Below are 26,764 nucleotides of genomic sequence, written 5' to 3' on the forward strand. Positions count from 1 at the left end.
AAGTACTCCTGTTCTTTTTGCAAAAACTGAACTGTTAGCATTCTGCATCGTGGCTGATTTGATAAATATAAATTTAGTAAATCCTCGTTTAGTTTATGTGCTATTATTCATAGATGTCAGTAACATATTTCTGAACCCTCATGTAGAGAGTCACTGTAGTTTCTTTATAAATTGATTATCTGAATTTTTGGATGCCCTTGCATGGAAGTTGAAAGGTACAGATAACAGTTTTTATATATGCAGGAAACCACAAGTTTAACTATCCATCAGCACAGGCTATAAGGAATGACTTGACAAAATCATTTGTTAAATGTGACAGACTATGAACATAAGTCATTCTTCCAATAGCTTAAACAGGTGCATGGCAAGGTAATATTAATGGCACAAGACAAGACATTTAAAGGTATTAGCTCAGCACTACCAGTCTATTGTATCCAATTAGGGCTATTTATCAATGTAAATAACTGCTGGAAAAGCTAATCTTGTATCTTCCTCTAGGTCCTGCAGCAAAGTCCAGCCAAAGTGATGGTTCATGAATGAAGAGTATTTAAAGTTTTGAATGGATGCCATTCTTTCAAAGGGAAATGCAAAAAATTTGTATTTAAATGGGCATATAAAAAGTGATAGCATAAGGAAAGATTAATCTATAGTAAATTACTTAACAAAAGATGGCCAGCTCATCGGATCTTGTGATCATATAAAGATGAGCTACTTTCTTCTACAATTCCTTAAGAGCTTCCCTGATGCAGATGCAAACACTGTACTGTATATTGCCATTTAGAAGCCGTGTCTTATATTAAATTCTCCCTCCTTGTAGTTTAAAATCAAGGGTGGCTTCAAAATGAGCGTGGTTTCTATTAATTACAGGGTAAAGTTCTACTTACTAATAGAGGGTGGCATCTAAAGGAAAATCATTGTTATTAAATCGAGTATGTTAAATGCAAAGTTAATCAAATTAAATCCAAAAAAGTTGATGTATCAGCCAAGCACAGAGATGTGACGTGTAAGCAAAGCATGCAAATATTCTTTTTAAATCATGAACAGTCTACCACAAGGCACATTTTATTCCCCACCTAATACAATCAATGAAGTCAGTTTATGGTGCACAGAGTAAGTTACTGTTGTTCATAGCTGGGGGTTCTCCCATTCTAAGCACTAGTGGGGTCTACTTTATCATTGTTGATTCACAGCTCTAATTGCACATTCCAGAATGATGCTTTTCATTGCTGTATAACAATTTTAGAACCAAATGTCTCTGTGCTGCTTAAAGTCATGTAGAGAATTAAATGTCTAATCCTGACACTAGAAGGTAATGCCACAGCAGGAGATTAATGGCTCTAACAGATTGTTAAATTTTATAAAGACTGGCAGTATAAAGCTGTCTGTAAAAAAAAGTTTACTAACCCTTTGTTCGTAACTATATCACACCGCAAACAGCATTGCATTCGCCACTTTCTACTTAACACCACGATATATACTGAACCCAGCTCCAACCACATGGCTTGTTAGTGTTCTGCAGCAACAATCAGGTACAGACAAATGGAAACAAACTTTTCAACTGCAGTTCTAGTGAATGAAGTATGTCTCCAGAAATGTTATGAGGAATTGAGTTTTCAGGTACAATACAGTGACCATCAAAAGCTCCTGTAATATTTCATAACAGGAATTTAATAATTTGCATTAGAAATTTTGAACTATGGTCACAGAAGAGGAGTATGTGAAATGTGAACCGCAGGCCTGCCCTAGTGCTCTCTCATCTTCCTTTGCTGGCTCAGTTTTCTGAAGCTCAGGGGTGAAAGTGGGCCAGGCCGGGCCGGTACAGCATACCGGTAAGAAGCCGGTACCAGCCCGTACGCAGCGCTTTAAGGAGTGTCCTTTGTGGTGGCAGCACTTTAACGTCGCAGCCCCTGTTGCCCCCTTTTAAATCGCTGCCAAAGACCCAGGCGGCGCGTGCCAGGCAGCGCGAATGGGCTGGCTGGGGGAGACTGAACCCCAGCCCTTCCGCCCGAGGCCCCACCTCTTCCACCTGAGGCATCGCCCCTTCCAGCCCCCATACCGGTAAGAATTTGATATTACTTTCACCCCTGCTGAAGCTCCAAGACGATTTGCAGCCTAGATCCATGGCAGGATTCCTTTCTTTTCTAGTGACTGTTCCAGTAACTGCAGTGGTGATGCAGATTTTCATATGCTCCTGCAGAGCTCTCATCCACTACCCATGTATTAAGACTCAGTGTAGCTGTCATTTAGATTTCTTTTACCCCAAAGATTAGGAGGGCATTAGAAATCTTACAAACAAAACACCCTGAGAGCAGCTAACCCCACACACGATAGCTCCTGACAAAATGTTGGGTAATTACACTATCTACAGAATAAAGAACAGGAGTACTTGTGGCACCTTAGAGACTAACGAATTTATTTGAGCATAAGCTTTCGTGGGCTACAGCCTACTTCATCGGATGCATAGAATGGAACACACAGAAAGAAGATATTTATACATACAGAGAACATGAAAAGGTGGGAATAGCCATACCAAAAAAGGCTATTCCCACCTTTTCATGTTCTCTGTTTGTGAACCCAGTTGTCAATGCATTCATCTTGTGCCCACAGTAGCTTAAGTGGGGAGAAGGTTGAACATTTAAAGCCCGGCCTCTGCGCTTAGACTTTCACTGCAGATTTCCAAGATCAACCATAAGTGATGTACTTGAGGATTTGAGCATCAAGGGAAATAGTTCCCAGAAGAATGTTACTACAAATAAATCTGATAATTCATTTCATTGTGTCTTTCGGTGTAGGACCTTTTTCTCTTCCCTAAACATGATTAGTGATTATGAGGGAAAAGTCTGGGGCTGCTATTACTGATGGAAAGCAACTGCAAATAGTGATTTTTTTTCCCCATCACAATTTGAAGGAGGACAGGAAGAGGAAGTCTTCTCCAGCAGTAAAACTACTAAGGGTACAAATTCTAAAAGCATCAAAGTAACTTAGGAGCACAAGGCCCCGATCTTTAAAGGTATTTAGGCATTGCTCCACTCAGCATTGCAATGCCTGACTTTGGAGACTAAGTCTCATTTTTAAAAAAGTGACTAAGGCACTTAAGGTCCAGATCCTCATAGGTATTTAAGTGCCTAACTCTCACTGATTGTAATGGGAGTTAGGCACCCAAATACCTTTGAGGGTCTGGGCCTTAGGGGCCTAAGTCCTACTGACCAAGAAACCTAAGTTTCTTAGGTGCTTTTGAAAATGTGAAAAAGGCAGAGGAGCAAATATTACAAGCTCTTCGGGGCAGAAACTGACTCCCACTATAGGTCTATAGAGTGGATAGAACATTGTGGCCCCAACTCTGTATAGAGTCCCTAGGCACTATCACAATACAAATAATAATAAATTACAATAATAAGGGAACAAACAGGGTAGTAAGAAGAAGGGAATGGGCAGTGTGGTGAGTACAGGGACGGATTTCCAATTAAGCATAATAGGCATGTGCCTAGGGGCACTGACGGGTGCCTTACCTCTCTAAACTGTATGCAACGCAAAGGTCAGCTGTAGGAGGGAACGGGGATGGGCTGAAGATGCTGTGCCTAGGGGCGCACAAGGTGTAAATCCGGCCCTGGCTGAGTACAGGGAAGGTGGTGGGGGGAAAAGGTAGAGCTAAAATATAGGCAAAACTGACCAGTGTTTTGAACAAAAGACTGGGAGTTTGAAACTGTAGAAGAAGGACACAGAGTTTGGTGTACTTTGTGAAGAGGAGTGACAGAGTCAAAGTGATGGAAGATGATTTTTTAATGTTTGCACTTTGGGTGTTACGGAGAGGGAGAGGTAAGAAGATGGGAGGCCAGAAAGGAGCAAGTTACAGCAGACAAGGTAAGAGATGATGACTAAGGCATGAGCCAGGGTTTTAGAAGTAGAGACAGTGTGGAAAGGAGGGATTTAGACGATGCCAAAGAGGAAGAAGTGACAGGATTTTTATGAAAGGCTTGGGGGGGGGCATGCAGGGGCAAGGACAATAAAGTGTCAAAAATGACAGTGCAAATGCAAGCCTGAGTGACACAGATAGAGCAGCTGTCACTGGAGCAGGAGAAAGGTGAGTCAAAGAGAAAGGTAATGGAGGAAGCATAAGAAGTTCATGGGGTAATCATTCCATTTCACTGACAGCTACAAGTCATGAAATGCTGTAATTCTAATGGCAAAATGATGCAACATATATTGATCAAGTATACTGCACTGCAGGGCTATATATATATTTTAACTGTAATAGTCATAAAGGATATGAAAATTAGGGGCCAATATTAAAACTGGCTAATTGTCTTCCGTGGCTAAACAGTCTGTGGTTACATACCCTTAGTATTTGTATCATTGTGGTATTTCCCATAGTAAGTATATGCAAATGTAAAGGAGTGCTGTAGATCGGTGATTCCTAAAATTTTGGGTCATTGACCACCAGAGGTCCACAGATCACTTGCTGGGTGGTTTGCGGACAGCTGACTGGTCACCAGGTGCTAACCCTCCTTCTTGTTTCCCACTGTTAAAGTACATCAACATAAGCTAAACATACAAGAAGTACTTTTCTAACATCACTTTTTCTGTCAGCAACTTCTGCAAATTGCCATGAGGAAGTTACTTGCTCATGAAAGGGAAAGGAACATCAATCACAAATGGTAAGACCATGGTCCATGAAATACTCTCTGTTAAGGTATGCTCCAATGTCACCGTCTCGTAGTGTGTTTTCTTGAGGGGTTTCAGTTTCTTCTGACTGACCCTCCTTAGTTTGCTCTGTCAGGTCAATGTCTAGACCCTCACCTCCAATTATGTCTATCAGCCCTTCACTTTTTGCACTTGCAGTTTCCTTCCATCTTCTAGCTGTTTTCTCAAAGGCAGCCTGATGTGAGGCTGTCACCCCTTTGTTGTCCCAGGCGTTTCTGCTTTCCTTTCCTTCTCTGTACTCTCCCCTTTAAAGCAGACTTTGTTTCCTCTATTGGTTGCTGCTGTGGGTGTCTGCTTCAATGATTGGCAGCTGTGGCAGCTGCATGGCTTATGGTCAAGCTGCTTGTTTGTAAACAGGATGGACTCTGCTCCCACTCCACCCCAGTCTATGTGCAGTCTGGGGGTTGTTGACCCTGTTAATATCCTCCCCTGCAAGGCCAAAGCCCAGCCTTGGCTGGCATAGGCCAAGTCCCTGAACTGAAAAATGGTGTTGCAATGTAAACTTCCTGCTTGGTACTCTATCCAAAAGGCATATGGTTGTAATGACAGGTACCATCTCATGATCCTCTGATTTTACCACATTTAGCCAACACAAGGGAGCATAAGCCTTAACGAGTGTGAACTCATTCCCTAGGAGATAGTACCATGGCTCTCTATTGCCCATTTGGTAGCCAAGCACTCTTTCTATCACTGAGTATAGGTTCTTGCAGGGGACATTTCCAGCTGATATATACTATCAGATGTTCTTCTCCATTTACCTCTTGAGAAAGGATTGTCCCTAGTCCTACCACCAATGCATCTGTTTGTAGTATGGTCTCCTTTTCAAAGTTTGGGCTATACAGCACTGGGTGTCCACAGAGTTTTTGAAAGGTACTTCTGCAGGTGGGTGTCCACAGCGCCTGACTTGGGGAGGTATCCCTAGTTAGGTTAGTTAATGGGGCTGGCAAAACAGGGTATAAATCAATGGTAATACCCAGGTTAGCCTAGGAAGGCATGCACTAGCCTTTTGGTCATGGTGTCTCGTATGCCTGTGAGGCATGAACTTTATCCACCAATGGGTGGACTTGTCCTCCACCAGCTCTGGGTCCCAAGTAATGAGCTTCTTCCTTTCCTATTGCACATTTAGCAGGGTTTGCTGTTAACCCAGCTTCTCTCAGGGATGGGAGTCCCAATCCTTAATATGGATAACTACGTCATCCAAGTATGCCACTGCATATTGACTATGCTGTTGGAGTAATTGGTCCATCCAACATTGAAAAGTGGCCACCGCCCTGTGTTCCAAATGGCATGGTCTTAAATTAAAATAGGCCTAGCAGTGCAGAAAAAAGCCATCTTGTCCTAGGAATATGTTTTAATGGCAAAGTGGGGTCGTCTTAGCAGCTGTAGTCCACAGCAATATGGCTTCCAGGTATCTGGTGGCATAGTCCATGATGACAAGTATATGCTGATGTCCAGAAGCACTCCTCTCTTTGGGTCCTGTAAGGTCAATTCCAATTCTTTCAAAGGCAGTCTTCACCAAGGGGAGCAGTATTAGTGGAACCCACAGGATTCTCTTAGGGATTGTTAATGGGCATTCGGGACACAAAGCACAGAAATTCTCGATTTCTTAAAAAACCCTGGCCAAAAGTATCAGGCAAGGAGCCTAGACTGGGTCTCGTCCTTCCCAAGATGTCTCGCATATTATTGTGTGTACCAGATGCAGTAATTTGCTGCGATATACCCGAGGTACTAGCAATTGTGTCTGTATCTCTTGTGTCTGCTTGTCTTGGTCTATGTGATGTAACTGTAACATTATCCATTGACTTTCCCCCGCATGTTGATTTTTTTCTCACATTAAAAAGGATGCCATTAAACATTCAACATTTGCTACTCCGTGAAACTGCGGAAACATGCTTCCTTCTAGTCTAAATATAGGAGGTTACTGGACTTAGTACAGGTAGCTGGGTTGGTGAACAGTGAGCTTTTAATGGAACTCAGTGTATGGGGAATAATATCAAAAACTATCATTCTTTGCATAACACTCTGAAAACACCTGCCTATATGTTCACAGCATCACACAATACAAATTTACTGTTTCAAGCCAATGACTGCTGTGAGTTTATAGAACAGTCATGATCCTACTGAAAAGTCTAGATTAACTGTGGCTCCTTCACTCTTTCCCAGGCAAAAATAATCTGGTATGAGTATTTAAGTTCCAGATCAATTTTTTCTTCATTTGATAGAAGTGTTACACACAACTACCTGTTATGGGTATAGTTTTCTGAAATACGGCACCATATGTGCATCAGTAAACATTATGTGTAGAGTAAATTAAACTGAGCCTTATAATTAGGCAGTAAGGAAATTACTGAAGACCTGAAAGAGTAAATCAGCAGTATTAAAACACTCTCCATTTCCTCTGAAGCACTCTCGAGTGTCATAAAAACTCAATGTCACAGTGATAAACATCTAGAAGAAATACATTTTGAGATAGGCAACAAAAAGACATGGGAATTCAAATAAGCCTTTTAAGCTCAAGAAGTTTAGGAACCAGCTCTTGCCTCTAATTTTGACATCAGATATTTAGATATTTATTTAAAGCAACTGTTCAAAGACTAAATATACTAATGGTTCTATTAAATAGTAGAAGACAAAAAGTGGTTCCAGAAATGTACACCTTGCCACAAACCTACACCTTTCTGAGCCCAAGCCTACAAAGTGCCTCTAGTTCACTGTATCTTCAGTGCTGGCAGTGACTTGTATGGAAGGTGAAAGAGCACAGCACTTCGTTGTATTGTGCGCTCATTCCCTGTACTGTGTCATTCAGCAACGTACCCAGATTTCTATCCAAGACCAATATACCCTTGTACCAGGCTTTAGATCAAATGATTTAATAAAAGTCCATGTATACACAAAAACAATAACAGTACATATGTACTAAACATTATGCATAACATAAACATACACTGCTGGCAAAAGCCAGTATCCCTTTGCGCTACCAAGTTATTTTACAGAAATAGCTTCCAGATTTCCACAACCAAGAGCAGTAGAGGAACTGCAGTTGAAGCAATGATGTATTAAGCCTCAAGAAGGAAGCTGATGAGATTCTAATGAGGAAAGGCTGATGCTGCAAGTGGCCTTAGGTTCAAAGTCATATACAAGTTGACTCAGGGTGGGGTCACTTTCAGAAATGCTAACATTTTGTCAGGAAGCATTCTGGTGTAGCAGGATTAAGCAATGTCACCAAACACACTGCAAATTCTCTGGGGGACAACTGAAACTTCATCTCTGGTAATACAATGCAACCTTAGAAAGAAAGGGTCAAATGGCTAATCTATTCATCTACAAGCTGACTGTAACATGACTTTGCATCAACTTTGCCTCTGCAAAATAAGTTGCTAGCAAATGCTCATCTAAGACTTAATTTAAAGCTGCAAGCTCTTCTGGATATTCTATTATTACTTAGCAAATATATACAGCTTTGCAATCTTCAGAATTATTTTATAAACTATCTAATGAATCCTCACGAGGCCCCTGAATTGCGTATTGTGATATCTGTGAAGCTCTCAGCTACTATCATGAAGGAAGCCATGACGTGATTGGAATAACAGAGACTTGGTGGGATAACTCACATGACTGGAGTACTGTCATGGATGGATATATACTGTTCAGGAAGGACAGACAGGGCAGAAAAGATGGGGGAGTTGCATTGTATGTAAGAGAGCAGTATGACTGCTCAGAGGTCATGCAGTATGAAACTGCAGAAAAACCTGAGAGTCTCTGGATTAAATTTAGAAGCGTGAGCAACAAGGGTGATGTCGTGGTGGGAGTCTGCTATAAACCACCAGACCAGGGGGATGAGGTGGAGGAGGCTTTCTTCCGGCAACTAACAGATGTTGCTAGATCGCAGGCCCTGGTACTCATGGGAGACTTTAATTACCCTGATATCTGCTGGGAGAGCAATACAGCGGTGCACAGACAATCCAGGAAGTTTTTTGAAAGTGTAGGGGACAATTTCCTGGTGCAAGTGCTGGAGGAACCAACTAGGGGCAGAGCTGTTCTTGACCTGCTGCTCACAAACAGGGAAGAATTAGTAGGGGAAGCAAAAGTGGATGGGAACCTGAGGCAGTGACCATGAGATGGTCGAGTTCAGGATCCTGACACAAGGAAGAAAGGAGAGCAGCAGAATACGGACCCTGGACTTCAGAAAAGCGGACTTTGACTCCCTCAGAGAACTGATGGGCAGGATCTCCTGGGAGAATAACATGAAGGGGAAAGGAGTCCAGGGGAGCTGGCTGTATTTTAAAGAATCATTATTAAAGTTGCAGGAACAAACCATACCGATGTGTAGAAAGAATAGTAAATATGGCAGGTGCCAGCTTGGCTTAACAGTGAAAGCCTTGCTGATCTTAAACACAAAAAAGAAGCTTACAAGAAGTGGAAGATTGGACAAATGACCAGGGAGGAGTATAAAAAATATTGTTCAGGCATGCAGGAGTGAAACCAGGAAGGCCAAATCACACTTGGAGTTGCAGCTAGCAAGAGATGTTAAGAGAAACAAGAAGGGCTTCTTCAGGTATGTTAGCAACAAGAAGAAAGTCAAGGAAAGTGTGGGCCCCTTACTGAATGAGGGAGGCAACTTAGTGACAGAGGATGTGGAAGAAGCTAATGTACTCAATGCTTTTTTTGCCTCTGTCTTCACGAACAAGGTCAGCTCCCAGACTGCTGCACTAGGCAGCACAGTATGGGGAGAAGGTGACCAGCCCTCTGTGGAGAAAGAAGTGGTTTGGGACTATTTAGAAAAGCTGGATGAGCACAAATCCATGGGGCCGGCTGTGCTGCATCCGAGGGTGCTAAAGGAGTTGGCGGATGTGATTGCAGAGCCTTTGGCCATTATCTTTGAAAACTCATGGCGATCGGGGGAAGTCCCGGATGACTGGAAAAAGGCTAATGTAGTGCCCATCTTTAAAAAGGGAAGGAGGAGGATCCGGGGAACGACAGGCCAGTCAGCCTCACCTCAGTCCCTGGAAAAATCATGGAGCAGGTCCTCAAGGAATCAATTCTGAAGCACTTAGAGGAGAGGAAAGTGATCAGGAACAGTCAGCACGGATTCACCAAAGGCAAGTCATGCCTGACTAACCTAATTGCCTTCTGTGAGGAGATAACTGGCTCTGTGGATGAGGGGAAAGCAGTGGATATGTTATTCCTAGACTTTAGCAAAGCTTTTGATACGGTCTCCCACGGTATTCTTGCCGGCAAGTTAAAGAAGTATGGGCTGGATGAATGGACTATAAGGTGGATATAAAGCTGGCTAGATTGTCGGGCTCAACGAGTAGTGATCAATGGCTCCATGTCTAGTTGGCAGCTGGTATCAAGCGGAGTGCCCCAAGGGTCGGTTCTGGGGCCGGTTTTGTTTAATATCTTCATTAATGATCTGGAGGATGGCGTGGACTGCACTCTCAGCAAGTTTGCCAATGACACTAAACTAGGAGGCGTGGTAGATACACTAGAGGGTAGGGATCGGATACAGAGGGACCTAGACAAATTAGAGGATTGGGCCAAAAGAAATCTGATGAGGTTCAACAAGGACAAGTGCAGAGTCCTGCACTTAGCACGGAAGAATCCCATGCACTGCTACAGACTAGGGACTGAATGGCTAGGCAGCAGTTCTGCAGAAAAGGACCTAGGGGTTACAGTGGATGAGAAGCTGGATATGAGTCAACAGTGTGCCCTTGTTGCCAAGAAAGCTAATGGCATTTTGGGCTGTATAAGTAGGGGCATTGCCAGCATATCAAGGGACGTGATCGTTCCCCTCTATTCGACATTGGTGAGACCTCATCTGGAGTACTGTGTCCAGTTTTGGGCCCCACACTACAAGAAGGATGTGGAAAAATTGGAAAGAGTCCAGCGGAGTGCAACAAAAATGATTAGGGTGCTGGAGCACATGACTTATGAGGAGAGGCTGAGGGAACTGGGATTGTTTAGTATGCCAAAGAGAAGAACTACCTGAAAGGGGTTTCCAAAGAGTACGGATCTAGACTGTTCTCAGTGGTAGCAGATGACAGAATAAGGAGCAATGGTCTCAAGTTGCAGTGGGGCAGGTTTAGGTTGGATATTAGGAAAAACTTTTTCACTAGGAGGGTGATGAAGCACTGGACTGGGTTACCTAGGGAGGTGGTGGAATCTGCTTCCTTAGAGGTTTTTAAGGCCAGGCTTGACAAAGCCCTGGCTGGGATGATTTAGTTGGGGGTTGGTCCTGCTTTGGGCAGGGGGTTGGAGATAGATAGATTTGAATCCATAGACTAAGAATATTATGTAAGCATCTGTCCATGGTATAATTTGCATTATATGGATTTAGATACCATAAAGCCTACTGCAACAGAATACATTTTCCGGGGTTAGGTTTCCCCTTTGTCTAGGGTGCCCAGATAGCAAGGGGGTGAGGGGTAATAGGTGCCTATATAAGAAAAAGCCTCAAATATTGGGACTGTTTCTATAAAATCGGGACATCCGGTCACCCTACCTTTGTCTAACAGCTTGGCCTAATGCTCATGTTTTTACTCCTGGAGACGCTAGCGTATACATGAATTTTGAATGGCTTTCAAAGTGCTGTAAAATATTATTTGTTCCCAGAGTTCATAAGCAACGGTAATGCAACTTCCTCTCAATGGTGCTGCCCCACATAAAGAGCATAAAATGATATGCTAAGACAAGAGATGTAACAAGAAGGGTCAAGGATAAGGGCCAAGTGCTAAAGATGGAGTTAAATCGAGGTTTTCTCAAAGATCCTTTTAGTAGGTTGATACAAGAAACCAATTAATAAGTGTGCCAATGATACAGAGGATTTTATTTATGAATTATATAAACTTACATATATACATATATAATGTGTTTCATGGTTTTCTACCATTCTAAAGATTTGGACCACCAAATGAATTTACTGAAATGAAAATGTTATCCTAGTGATTTTGGGGTTTTTAACTTTACAATCCTGATTCCTATTCTTTTAGTACAACATCCTGTGAATTAAAGCTCCGCAGAGAGTAAACTCTGTTTCACAAAAGACTGAGATTCTGAAATCTGTTTTCATGACTATTCAGAACAACCCCCCCAAACTTCTAAATTCTCCACAACAGAAAGCTCTGATTTGGTTGCCATTGTATAGTGATCAAAACATTTTAATTACTGTAACTCAAAGAAACACTGGTGAATAGTGGCTGAACAAGATCAGCTGCTAAACTGGAGGAGAGTCTGGGGCACAGAGACTGTGGCAGCAATGGCAGGAGGCAGCAGAATTAACAGGTGGAACACCAGTGGTGGTGACAGCGGAACAGCTGGTACACTGCTAACTCTATTCCAAATGATCTATAGCCATGTTGGCCATCACTGCATTCAGCCTGCATGTAAGCCAAATTCTTCCCTGCTTATCTTTGTTCCAACGTTACTGCCAGGTTACAGTGTCTCAAAGATTGTGTGTACATGCTGTTTCTGATTAGTTGTAATATTTAAACGATAGAGTTAGTATTTTTTTCTCAATAGAGAGAACATACAAACAAAATAACTGGTAATAGCAGGCTTCTCACTGCTGTGATCTTTCTTGTCAGCTGTAGCATACTATGAAGGATGTTTCCAATTTGGGGGGGTTGGTTTGTTTCCTTTAGACAAACTTGGGTGTACAAAAAAGCAAAAAATCCTGCCAATTGGCACAACTTGTTATCAGACACAGAAGTCTCTGCTTTTCCCAAACAACTGAAAACAAAGTAAGTGGCAGCAGGAAGCAGTAGGCTGCTGTGGGACACTTGCTTCTAAGCACTTATTCAGTCTGACTCAGTTTGATATTATTCTCATTCACAGTTGACATGCAGATATAAAAATTAGATCTACATAATATTTTTCAAATACCCAGAGGATTCAAAGTGATGATTATAAAGGGCGTTATTCCTCCAAAAGAGGAAAACTGATACTACTAGAAATTGTGAAATGGATTTTGAACACCAGATTCCCCAACCACAACCATGTCAGCATGCCCATGCATTCCTTTGTCTAACCAAATAAAACCCTCAATGAGATCTGGAGTAGAGTGGCCTGGGGGAAAAAAAAAATCAGTCTGACTGCTGAAGCCTGGGAAGAGAGCGCTTTTTGACAGAAGGAAGACAATCCCTCCCTTGCCCACAAATTCATTTTGTAGATCACTCAGTTCTAGGTAAATAACAGTGAGCTGGGGGAGTCTGATTGACAATAACTTAAAGAGGCTCCCACTCTAAAAAGTGACTTACTAAAAAGGGTATTATTCTGCTTAGAGAATGTGCAATGTGCCTCGGGTGGCAGAGGATCAGGATTCATCACGAAATTTGGTCCGCTGGTTGGATCATTAGCTTCCCTGGCCAGCACCAGGTACTGATGTCATGACATGAATGCTAAACCATGTCCCTGGATGGCATGATGAGGCTCCATGTTTGCTGTCCCTGAAAAATGTCTGCTTATAATGTGATTAATTCACAAGTAAAAAGATTGCAAACTGCCAGCCCTGAAGTCTCAAACTTGGTTCATTTCTTCTTGAACCTCATTGCCTATTATAAAGAATCTATTGGACAAATCCTGCCAACTCCACTGGGCAACCCCACATGTGCAAACACCCTGTCTTCAGATATGTCCTCAGTGACACCGGTGTAATATCATTGCTTAAGTGGAGTTGCGTAGCTGCAACTGAGTGGAGATTAGCACTCATTCTCTTGATGATGCAGAAGGAGAAATAGAATGCAGTTTATGTCTCTTAGCTGTGGTCAATTTCCACTCTGATTACACACTCTTCAGTGCTGTGACTTTGTCTTCCTGTTCATTTCCATAGCACCTACTACATTTGTGATTTGATTATAATGAGAAAGGCCTTGGGCCGCTACAGTAACTCTAATAAATAATAGACTCTTCAGGGCTAGCAGGAATAAAACCCAGATAGAATGTTAGAGGTTTTGGTTCCAATTCTGCAAAGACTGACATACACTTAACTTTGCTCACATGATTAGCTCCAACTTACTTTTGTGGTTGAAGTTAGTAGAGATGATGCCGAATGCACACAAGGAACAGTTGTGTTGAGTAAGGAGGTGCCATTTTTACATAGTCCCATCTGAGACTGGAACCTGATTCAGACATGAGTAATGCAAGTGACTGCTGGGGGCCCCACACAGAATAGCAACTCGTGTGTTGACCTTGTACGTCACTCTAGCAGTGGGAACAGAGTGGGAGACAACATATGATGCAAACCACACTCTTGCAGCTTGAGGTCTCAAACATCAGGAGGCTGGACCTGCAGAGATGTGCTATTTTTCTGCTCTCATTAACTTTAGCAACAGAGATAATGTTCGCTTTCCTACAGCATGGCTGATGATTCATACTGGGGGGGGGGGCGTTCCAACTATAACACATTGTAAAACTGCAACATTTTTTATTATTACAGTATTGCAATGTGCATTGGGGCCAATATTTTCATACCTGGGTGTCAAAAGGGAAGTAGCTAAATGAATGGCCTAATTTTCAAGGTGATGAGAACTAACATACATAAAAACTGTGGATGCCTAGGACCTCTGCAATCGAGGCTACTTATACAGGTACCTAAATACAGACTTGGGTGCTTATTTCATCCTGGTTATTTGCATAGTTTGGCCTGTTTGTATACAGCAATGGTCTGATTGGCTAGCTGATCCTTTCTGATAATGTCTCCACCATGGACCAACTCAGAGCTGGGATTTCATCACACAAAAGAAGAGGAAGATCCTTCTATCCTTAATGTGAAATTGGTAAAACACCAAGGAAATTTAATTTAGGGGGAAAAAATTCAACTCCCTCCTCAATTTCCCACCCCCAGTTTCAGTGTTTTGCATCATATTATTCTGTTACAAAATACATTGCCTAGTAGAATAAGGAAAAAATAGTATGGAAAAAGCAATAAGCACCTTTTCACTACTGTTTTTCCATCTTCTCCCTATCCATATGCTTTCTCCATTTAACAAGCATTTTAGGTGGGTTTTCTTTTAAAATGTTAGAGGCTTTGGCTCCAGTCCTACAAACACACATGTGCTTAACGTTATTCACATTAATAATTCCATGTATTTCAATGGGACTACTCATGTGAGCAAAGATAAGCACATACGTCGGTGGCTGCATAAGAACATAAGAACGGCCCTAGTGGGTCAGACCAAAGGTCCATCTAGCCCAGTATCCTGTCTTCCGACAGTGGCCAGTGCCAGGTGCCCCAGAGGGAATGAACAGATCAAGTCATCCATCCCAAGTCACTCATTCCCAGCTTCTGGCTGCACAACTGGCTTTAGTGGTTCCAGAGGCAATTAAAGCTTAGAGTGTTTTCCCTCCTCCTCGACATAAAGAGCACTGGGTGATTCATTTAGCATGTAATTCAGTTTCTCCATTGTTACTCAGCGGGTATTAAACCTGCATCCACCATTAATTATAATGTAATAATAAATCATAAAGAGATCATGCATTTTTCTAATTCTACTAGTGTCAAAGAGTGTCTGAACATGCAGAACAATAACTTTCTTGAAAATGAACATGCATAATGAAGAGCACAAAATACCTGTCTTCGTAGATCCCTTGTTTTTTTGGTCATCTTGTCAATGGCAATGTTCAGTGGGTCCCCTTTTTCTTTTCTCCCAGTCTATTAAAAATATATATGTTTTTACGGTTAGGAAAAAAACAGTTCAAAGATGCAAAAAAAATACAGTCTAAATATACAGGTTTTAAAATTCTGAAAATGTATCAAAAGAAGCATTCAGTACTTTCAAAAAACACCTAAATATCTATGTATACATACAGTAAATCTATTTCTGTATTGTTTGCACCCATCATAGCACAAATCAAGGTTTCTTTTCAATATACGTTATCAACCACACTATTAAGGGGACACTGCTGAGTATAGCAGATTTTTGAACAGTTCATAAAAGGATAAAAAAAGGAGATTAATGTGACTTACTAGACAGTTCAGAACTTTTGCACTGATACATTATGTTCGCATACTATAGCACTTGCTGCCAAAAATGGCAAGACCTCTCACTATATAACAAATATTTAGAGTTTCTAATCTCTGTCCTGCCGGGCGGTGGGTATGTTAAACATGATAATAAGCAGCAAAACAGCTTGAGGACAGAAGGAAAATGTTCCAAATGATTGTCACAAGAATTGTACTGGCAGACATCAGATATAGTATAAAGGAGACTTCCACTTAAAACGCTCTCTTGTGCAGGAAGTCTCAAAGCAAAGATCCTCAATGAAGATTAAAAAGGGGAGGGGGAGAAAGGGGAAGTTTTCTGCAACTTAGGGTAAAAAAAAAAATCTTTTTAAAGTTCCAAGGTACAAAAAAAGTTTTAAGTGACTGTCAGCTGTATTATCTTTCTTTTAGGAGAAGGCTGCTTCTCTAAAGATTTGCTAAATTTCTTATCACATTGAAATCTATTTGATAGGGTTTTGTTTATCAAGAATAACAAAGAACTCTTCAATCCTTTCTCCCATTTTCTTTTCCCACATCTGTTTTCAAATATCATATTTACAATGATCCCCCGCATACAATTAACCAGGATTTTGTACTTCCAACAAAGCCTAACGGCATATGTTTCTGGGATCTACTGAAAATCCACTTTCAAAAGGTTTTTTAAACCTACCCTTTCAATAATGATTTCTCTAAGACATATGACTATGCTATCAACTCTAAATGGTCATCTTCTCATCCTCTGCTTTAACCATTTAGCTGAGTCAATGTTTGACTTGTATTACTGTAATGTTAATTCTGATAAAAGGCCAATGCATTTATAATCAGTCAGGAATCTGTAAATCCTCTGCAGCTCCTCTTTTCTCAATCTAGAAATTCAAACATTACAGTAGCAAACGACAATAGGATTTCAAACAAAATACAATTTTACTCCTTAGGTTCAGAAAAAAAAATCAATGATAAACTGATTGAAGTGAATTGTACACACCCACACAAGAGAATAGGGACTATAAACCCCTTCAATATTTTACAACAGAATATATTTGTGTAGCCCACTGGTGAGTTGGTAGTACAGGTGTGTCATCCCCCCTACCCCAAGGCACTAGTGTGTCAGTCAAGTTAGTGGGCACCATGTTTTTAAATGGTTAGCCTACAGTTTGTCAAGGTGAAATTTAACATTACAAACAAAGGAAAGAGATTTGGACTGATATGATATGTAATCAAAACATATTTGAATTGTGGCAACGGAAAGAGGGATTGTCAAGTGTGCTGGTCTATATAATATATCAATACAATCAAGGTGCTAGTTTAAACTTAGAATATAAAGCTGTACTCTCATAAAAAAAAATCCAGTAACTCTGTTACATATATTTTAACTGTTTGCAGTAAAGCGGCTTAGTGACATTAGTATTCAATGCCATTTTCATTTCTCTGTTGAGAGACTATGTATGTAATGTATCAGAGGGGTAGCCGTGTTAGTCTGAATCTGTAAAAAGCAACAGAGGTATTGGGAGCATAAGCTTTCGTGGGTGAGAGGTTCTCACCCACGAAAGCTTATGCTCCCAATACTTCTGTTAGTCTTAAAGGTGCCACAGGACCCTCTGTTGCTATGTATGTAATGTATCAGAGGGGTAGCCGTGTTAGTCTGGGTCTGTAAAAAGTGACAAAGAGTCCTGTGGCAACTTATAGACTAACAGACGTATTGGAGCATAAGCATGCGTCTGACAAAGTGGGTATTCACCCACGAAAGCTTATGCTCCAATACATCTGTTAATCTTAAAGGTGCCACAGGACTCTCTGTTGCTTTTTACAGGATTCTTTGTAACTTTTTATGTATGTAATGTTATTTAAGGTCTCTCTTTCTCCTCTCTCTTCAAGCTGGCTACCAGGTGAAGTTCTGATCCCAGAGCTGTCGCAAGAGGTAAAACTGTATGAAATATTTTAATCCATGTATTGCCATCATAGGGATAATACCTCATTGTTATGTAAAAAGAGCTGCCAATAAACAATGCAAGTTACTCTGCATATTAGCAAAATGATAATAATTACTATTCTAATCAACATAATTTAAAGCCACTTCAGGATGAATTTTTTAAATAGTTACATCACTATGCAACAATTGACTAGCATTTCTGTACTAATTTGGTGCAGGGCAAATTTTCCTTGGGTCCTCCCTTGATTTCAGTGATGCAGAATCAAGCACTTCCATTTAGCACCCATTAAAAGGGATCATAAAGCTGCCCTGACCAGGTAGCTGGGAATTCTCCCAAAGTTCAACCCTCTCAGTGCAGGGACCAAGCCAGGGCTGATGGGGGACAAGGATAGAGCATGCTGTGCTATGGCTATCTCCAGCCATTCTAAGCGCCATTGCAAGGCACAATAATTTATAGCAGCGATCCTGAGCCTGGTCTAAATTATGCCATGGACTGAACCAACATGAAAAATCCTGGGGGAGAACAGAGATGGGATACATCCATATTGTCCTCCCTTCCCCTCATAACCGGGTCCTGTGCAAACAGAACTCTATTGCAACTGAGGATCTAGCCGTTGCAATCCAGTTCTGAATGTCCCAAACGTAATTTCTTGGGAGACTGTTCTGATGTCTTACACAACTACTCACACTCAGGGCAATTCTGGGTGACATTCAGTCTAAGTGTACACCATCTTAATCTCAACACATTATTTTGATTGACCCAATATGCTTTGGAAGTAATGTCACTCCCTCAGAGTTTATATGTGGAGATATACCTATCTCATAGAACTGGAAGGGACCCTGAAAGGTCATCAAGTCCATCCCCCTGCCTTCACTAGCAAGACTAAGTACTGATTTTGCCCCAGATCCCTAAGTGGCCCCCTCAAAGATTGAACTCACAACCCTGGGTTTAGTAGGTCAATGCTCAAACCACTGAGCTATCCCTCCCCCCTGAACAATTCCTCTGTCATTGCTGTTTACATTTGTAAAGGGTTACAATGCCTCCCTCAGTACACAGTTTCAAACAGGAGAACAAGAGAAACACCTTAAATAAATGGTATTATTGGCAAAAATAGCATGGCACCGTGATGTTACATAGCATCCGGCAGCTCTGTCAAATGCCATCTGTTGTTGGCTGAAAATATATATGTTATAAAAGTTTATTTATTGTAGTCTTTAAAAACTCTTGTATTGGAATTGTTATGGGGTAGATCTTCTGCCTGGGTTCCTTGAAGGGAACTGGCTGACAAAGTGAGGCCCTACACTCAATATCAGGGCATTTCTCTGTTCCTCACCGTCATCCAGGGGGCATGAAAAGTACTTTGGAAGTGGGAGAGAGAGGCGCAGAACCTGTGGCAGGTGTGGGAGGAGGGAATGTGGGCCACACACAGCCCCAGACATGGAAGGGAGAAGGAAATGGGAGGCCAAAAGAGCCTCTGGCATGAGGAGGTAGAATGGAGTAACCCAGATACAGAGGAAGGTGGAGATGCGGGGCACACGTATCAGCTTCAGCCAGGTCAGTGATTCCATCATCACAACTCAAGCTTAACTATTCACATATTATTTCTCTGTCAGGACATTTTCACAGTACCATCTCCATCAATTTTAGTCCCATCCAAATAGCCCGGGAGCCATTCCTCTCCTTGTCCGATTTCTTTTCAGTCAACTGGGATGGGTTTTTTTCAATGGGCTACTGACAAGTATCTATTAACGATTGTCTTCAAAAAATTATGGAAGATGGGAAAGATTCCAGAGGATGGGAAAAAGACAAATATAATGCCTATCCATAAAAATGGGAAATAAGGACAACCCAGGAAATTACAGATCAGTCAGTTTAACTTCAGTACCCAGAAAAATAATGGAGCAAATAATTAAACAATAGATTTGCAAACACCTAGAGAATAATACGGTGATAAGTAACAGTCAGCATGGATTTGTTAAGAACAAATTCCTAATAGCTTTCTTTGACAGGGTAACAAGCCTTGTGAATAGGGGGGAAGTGGTAGATGTGGTATATTTTGACACTGTCTCGCATGACCTTCTCATAAACAAACTAGGGAAATACAACCTACATGGAGCTACTATAAGATGGGAGCAATTATCAGTGGTTCACAGTCAAACTGGAAGGGCATATCAAGTGGAGTCCTGCGGGGGTCAGTTCTGTTCAATATCTTCATCAATGATTGATATAATGGCATAGAGAATACACTTATAAAGTTTTGGATGATACCAAGCTGGGAGGGGTTGCAAGTGCTTTGGAGGATAGGATTAAAATTCAAAATGACCTGGACAAACTGGAGAAATGGTCTAAAGTAAATAGGATGAAATTCAAAAAGGACAAATGCAAATGCAAAGTTCTCCACTTAGGAAGGAACAATCAGTTGCACACATTCAAAATGGGAAATGACTGCCTAGGGTTGAGTACTGCGGAAAGGGATCTGCGGGTCAGAGTGGATTGCAAACTAAATATGAGTCAACGGTGTAACACTTTTGCAAAAAAAGCAAACATCATTCTGGAATGTATTAGCAGGAGTTTTGTAAAGAAGACATGAGAAGTAATTCTTCTGCTCTACTCCTCGCTGATTAGGCCTCAACTGGAATATTGTGTCCAGTTCTGGGCTCCACATTTCAGAAAAGATGTGGACAAATTGGAGAAAGTCTAGACAAGAGCAATAAAAATGATTAAATGTCTAGAAAACATGACATGGGAGAGAAGATTGAAAAAAATGGATTTGTTTAGTCTAGAGAAGACTGAGAGGAGACATGATAATGGTTTTCAAGTACATAAAAGGTTGTTACAAGGAAGAGGGAGAACAATTTTTCTTCTTAACCTCTGTGGATAGGACAAGAAGCAATGGAATAAATTAAAGAACTAGGGGCCGCCAAATGAAATTGATGGGCAGCAGGTTTAAAACAAATAAAAAGAAGTTATTCTTCACACAGCACACTGTCAACCTGTGGAACTCCTTGCCTGAGGAGGTTGTGAAGGCTAGGACTATAATAGGGTTTAAAAAGAGAACTAGATACATTCATGGAGGTTAAGTCCATTAATGGCTATTAGCCAGGATGGGTAAGGAATGATGTCCCTAGCCTCTGTTTGTCAGAGGATGGAGATGGATGGCAGGAGAGAGATCACTTGATCATTACCTGTTAGGTTCACTCCCTCTGGGACACCTGGCATTGGTTACTGTCGGTAGACAGGATACTGGGCTGGATGGACCTTTGGTCTGACCCAGTATGGCCATTCTTATGTTCTTATGTTCTTATTCTTATGTTAAATTGCCTAGGGAAGTTGTGGAATCTCCATCACTAGAGATTTTTAAGAGCAGGTTAGACAAACCTGTCAGGGATGGTCAGATAATAAACAATCCTGCCATGAATGAAGGGGGGGTCACTTCCAGTCCTATGATTCCATTGTTTCTGTGAAAAGCAACAGAGGGTCCTGTGGCACCTTTAAGACTAACAGAAGTATTGGGAGCATAAGCTTTCGTGGGTAAGAACCTCACTTCTTCAGATGCCTTGCATCTAAAGAAGTGAGGTTCTTACCCACGAAAGCTTATGCTCCCAATACTTCTGTTAGTCTTAAAGGTGCCACAGGACCCTCTGTTGCTTTTTACAGATTCAGACTAACACGGCTACCCCTCTGATACTTCACATTGTTTCTGTGGTGTCTATTAGCTGGGAAATGGAGATTTCATTAATCTCACAGCCTTAGCTTCCACTACAGTCTCAATTTATGGGAGCAGCCAAGCTAAGAATCCCCCCCCCCCCCCAGCTCCCAGATACCTTCTCAAATGGTTTGTAAGCCTAAAAAACTATTTACACTTAAAAAGTTGGAGAGCACAGAGTGCTCAGCCTCCATGAACAACCAAGTGTGCGACCCTCCAGTTATTGCCCCCTCTCAAATCTCAACAGTCAAAAATATTTCCTGACCCCTGAAACAGAAAAACATTTACTGGCCTCCATAAATTAAACAAAGTCAAAGTCAACAGTTACCATAGAGTTATATTTAAACTAATACAGTAACTCAATTTACTTAGAGCAAATAACAAGAGTACCCCCAATACTCCACCCACTGAATTAGGAATCAGTGTGGAAGGAATTCCATCCTCTATTGCAATGAGGTGTTCTAACATGTAGTGGTTTTTATTCTTAAGACAATTTTCTCATGAGCTGCATGGTACTGAACTAAAGTTATATCTTTCTCTCTAAAAATATTTCCATAAACATGATACCTGCTATTCCTGATACCTGCTTAGTAATCAAGACCCACTTTGACCAGCTTGAAGGCATTTACAGAACATTCTTTTGCAGCCCTGGAGAATAGCATACGGAGAAGAGTTGGGCTACTGGGATGCAGGCCAGTGAATCCAAAGCGATGGTGTATTGTGGATGTGATGTTATCAGCCTTTAGGGAGGAGGCTTAGCTATTACAGAGGAACTCTGCTGTCAGTTTTGCATAACATTAAATACTACACAAATGTGAGTTATCAGAGTTAAAAAAAAAATCCTGAAACTGACACACACAACACAACTAAGAGTGAATTGATATTTTTTAATATTGGAGGTGCTTAGATAATTGTGATGATGGGCATCATTATAAAGGCATAGAGATAAAAAAGGGACCTTGAGCTGAGAACTTGTATGCTGAATAATCACCCAACTGAGCTGTGACATTATGAGTGTAATATAATATCTCAGTGGAAGGTGACGGGGCCAGAAAGAGTGAATTAACTCACAGACTGACCTGACCCATGGCTGACCTGTAGCGACTGGTTAGGAAGATAGGTAAATGAATAGAGCTTTGCAATGTAAGTCTGTATTGTTAGAGGTAGAAGGGTAGATGTTTACTCAGGTCTTGTGATGTAAGCAAACAAGTCTTGTCTATTGCTATAGCTTTAATTCAAAGATTAAAAAAAAAGAATATTAACATTTATGATGATACTTGAGTGAAATAGTATTATTGTCTATATGTCTCTTTGAAGGTTGTGGTAACCTGTATCTGAACTGTTTAATGGATAAATTATCCTGGGCTAATTGCCATGATGTTTAGAAGAAGGAAAGTTGAGCCTATTGTTTTCTCAGGCCAAAAGGCTGCTGGAAATGTATAAAAACCTTGGGACATGATCCTTCTGCATCTCAGATCTGCTTTGGGTTTCAAGAGGGGGAAACCTTAAGCCACAAGGATTGAGATCCCCAGTCATTGGCTGGAGCCACCCTGAATATGGACATTGGACTATAACCTATGGACTATATCTGAAAGGACTTTTGGCAACTACAAGCTCACCTCTGCTATGTATCTGATCCTCAAGAATTGAATTCAAGTCTGTATGTATATTGATCTTTTAACCAACACTCTCTCTCTTTTCTTTTTTAATAAATTTTAGCTTAGTTAATAAGAATTGACTATAGTGTGTATTTTGGGTAAGATCTAAGTTATAATTGGACCTGGGTATGTGGCTGATCCTTTGGGATTGGAAGAACCTTTTCTTTTATATGATGAGATAAGATTTTCAGTAATCATCATCATATCTGACAGGTGTGTCTGGACGGAGGCCTGAGGCTGGGTACTTTAAGGGAACTGCGTTGTTTGGACTTCTGAGTAACCAGTGAGGTACTACAGAAGCTGTTTTGTGCTGGCTTGGTAAATCTAAGCATTGGAATAACCACCAGCTTTTGGGGTTTGTCTGCCCCATTCTGTTTGCCGTTCACCCTAATTGAGTGACCTCAGCTGGCTCCCACGGGCAGCACCATCACATGAGCATTATCACACTAGACTCAAAATCTAGATTTTATTAGGCAGAAGAAAGGTGACAGTAAACCCATATACAAACAGGGATGAGGTAGGTGCTGCATAGCACTCAAAGTTGCTTCTATGATTACAGAGCTGCATTGTTCCAGTGCAGACAGACACATTTGTTGTTATGTCACCAATAAAGAGGAAGACTTCAAAATAAAAAGTATGGAAGAAACTACCTTCTTTTCCCTTTAAGATGTCTTATCTGGAAGGTTAGACAGAATAATGGTTCAATTTATTACAATACAAAAAAGCCCTTCTCTAGCTGTGTGAAAAGGAATCAGAAGATGCTATCATTTTCACACGCTCAGACGCCTTCTGTCTTCTCTGCTCAGATAAGTGGAAGCTGGGAGAGCTCAGTCTAGTAATGTATTACATGTTGCATGACCAAGACAGACCTGCTGTCATTTATCCAGTAATTTAGCCCAAAGGAGACAGGTGGAAAGATTATCTATCGATCCAACAGCTACCATTCCTTAACATACTTTTTTTCCCATCATCACCTAGGTAGATGCCTCCATTATTAGAGTTTATTCACAACTGCAACATTACACTGTTAAGGTATACATTAATATTCAAAAATATACCAGTCCTAATATCTTCTTTTCACTGCTGAACAACATCACTCTTTTAAAACTATGTTTCTCTTCAATATCTTCATAAAAGTGATGAACTGAAACTTAGTACTAGAAAAAAACACAGAACAACAGACACAAGTGGCCGCTTTAAGTGGGAAGATAGGAAAATATGCTCTGGTATTTTTAGCCCTATGGACAATGAAAGGAGACTAAGTTGCGTCAGGAGAAGACTATACCACCTATCCTATCAAATAAAGGTAAATGTCAATGATATTTGAAAACCCCAGCCTAAGTGGAGACAATGGTCAGGAAAATATATTTTGGATGAAAAGTCAGGCCCCATATGAATAATCTGAATAGGATACTGCATTAGCCATAAATTAAGTAAAAAAAATGTAATATCTGACATATTAGGAAAAAGAATGAAAATTTTTTGGAAGTGATAGAAAGTTTAATCTCTCTCTCTCTTTCTCTCTCTCCATATATATATATATATATATAATCAGCCACATACAAACCAATTTTAACCTGATTAACTAGAGCAAAATAGGGATAGATGTGCAAATGACAATGTCACCAGAGAGCAGTACACGACCAACATTTTAATGAGAATTAGCATCAGTAAACCTTTTGTTACTTGAGAAAGCCATATTTAATTAACCCTTTTTTATCTCTACACCCTGGGACAGCAACATAGTTAGACAAGATTCAACATATATGTCACAATTTCAATTGGCTAACATGCTTTGAACCACTTTGGGAAAACGGACAATACTTTAACTCTCAGATGAATCTTTACAGTGGAAAAAGTTGCCAAAATATATGTCAATTTCTTAGAAAAATCCATCCTATTTAATTTTATACTTTCCCCAGTTTTAGTTTAAGAAAGGGCCTTCCACTCATCTATAAAAAAATAATAATCTTTTACTTCCTTCTTTTAACACCCTCCACAGAAGATAACAAAACTTATTAACTCTTAGAAACATGGAGGGAATTTCTGGCTCCACTGAAGTCAATGGCAAAACTCCCATTGACTTCAATGGGGCCAGGATTTCACCCATGATTTTAAGTAATACCAGGATATATTTTCATTTTTGAATAGTAACTAACATTATTCACTCACCGAATCTGTCCTAATTCAAAGTGTGTACACACACACACAATTTTGTTAGCGATTCATCACATACTCAGTTTTAATGTGTATGTCCCATTTTTCTCTTGTCTATTTTCATAATTAAGTAAAGGAGGAGTGGGGAACTTTGCATAGATTAGGAAAAAAGCCCCACTTGGGATTCTTATTCCTAGTCAAGCCTTAATGGTTAATACTGTTGTTTATTTAGAGGTATTTACATGGAGGTAGGCTGGCTCAGCTCACACAGAAAATCAGCAAGGACAGAGCAGAAAGATTACTGCATGTAAACTACCTTGCCTTACTGACCTATCGTGTTTATTCAGGGACCTTCCAAGCTGTAAGTTAGTTCCAGGCTATGGCTCAGTGGAGACTAGCAACTTGTTCATTAACACAAGCTCCAAACTCAAAATTCCCCCTAACTGTCTTCATGGGTTTTCAATCACATTAAACATTTCTGGACAGATCTTTGCTGGTGTAATTAGCACCATCTCCATGCCAATGGCATAAATTATCTCTTTGTAGAGAACATCACAGAGATGCAAGTATAACAGTCATAAAGGCATGCGCCTCTCCAGCATACCCCTTTTGGCCTGTTGTGGCCCTGAAGGCAAGTTGCACTCAGTGCCCCTGGGGTCTTTTCAAACAGTTACCCAGACTAGATTAGTTCAATCCCTCTTTGCAGGTCTGGTTTACTCTCTCATTCTACAGAGGATAACTTACTTATTTAGCCACCCAATTTCACAGCCACCCATTCTCACACCCATGTAAAAATCCTGCTCAATTTCCACCCATGTTCAGGAGGTCCCAGCCCTCCTGCCAGAGCTGGGTTGTACTTCAGACAATCCTTCCATCCCTCTCCTTAAGACTGGGGCCTCTAAGCTCTTCTCCTTGGAGCTCAAGTCGTACTTTGGTCCAGTTGTAGAGCCTGCAGCAGCTTCTCCTCCAGCTGGCCCCTTTCCCAGTCACGCTCAGGCTGGGAGGGTTCAGCAGGCCTATTTCCCCCGCTACTGTCTTCTCCCTAAACTCTGGGCCCTCATAGAAGCCTTCTTGCTCTCTGCAGTGTCTACAGGTATCTGCCTTCTATGCAGTAGGAGGGCAGCATTTATGCTTGCTCCTACTCCCAGCTCATTCTTCTTTAGGAAGAGAAGCACTTTGCCCCACCCTCTCAGCAAGGCTCCAGGTCATAGTCCCTTAAAGATACAGAACAGGAGTCCTTGTAAATGCTACTTCTTCCTGGGACCCCTTTCCTCTCCCCATACCTCCTCAGGCATTGAGTATCAGACCAGCCCAAACCATTAAAGGGCCATGCCACGTTATGGGGAGTACGGCCCAGTCGGCAGTATTCCCTTTAAGGGGCCAGCTACCCCATCCCAGACACATATTTGGTTTTGCCATGCGCAATAAAATGAAGGCAATGTAAGAGAAGGAAACCATGAGATGGAGAACATGTTAATACGTTCGGAGCACAATGCTTAATTATTTATATGAATTTAATGTCTGATTTCTATAACTCCACTATAAAGAATAATGTGTAGATGTGTTTCCTGGTTTACTGTGTCACACAGATGAATGTAATTTGTCTTTGGATGTTTAAACAACTAGTCATATA

General features: G+C 41.0%; 1 protein-coding gene across 6 annotated transcripts in view; it reads right to left on the bottom strand.

Annotated features, from left to right (window-relative positions):
- CTNNA2 (catenin alpha 2) overlaps positions 1-26,764 on the bottom strand; it is a 658,570-nt gene that overhangs the window by 145,467 nt on the left and 486,339 nt on the right. For all 6 annotated transcript variants that reach the window (XM_065405686.1, XM_065405687.1, XM_065405685.1 and 3 more), the window contains one exon: positions 15,269-15,349. In XM_065405686.1, coding sequence (XP_065261758.1) covers positions 15,269-15,349 — 81 coding nt within the window. The remainder of the gene's footprint in view (positions 1-15,268; positions 15,350-26,764) is intronic.

Source organism: Emys orbicularis, chromosome 5 (assembly GCF_028017835.1).
Source record: "Emys orbicularis isolate rEmyOrb1 chromosome 5, rEmyOrb1.hap1, whole genome shotgun sequence".
Classification (NCBI taxonomy): domain Eukaryota; kingdom Metazoa; phylum Chordata; order Testudines; family Emydidae; genus Emys; species Emys orbicularis.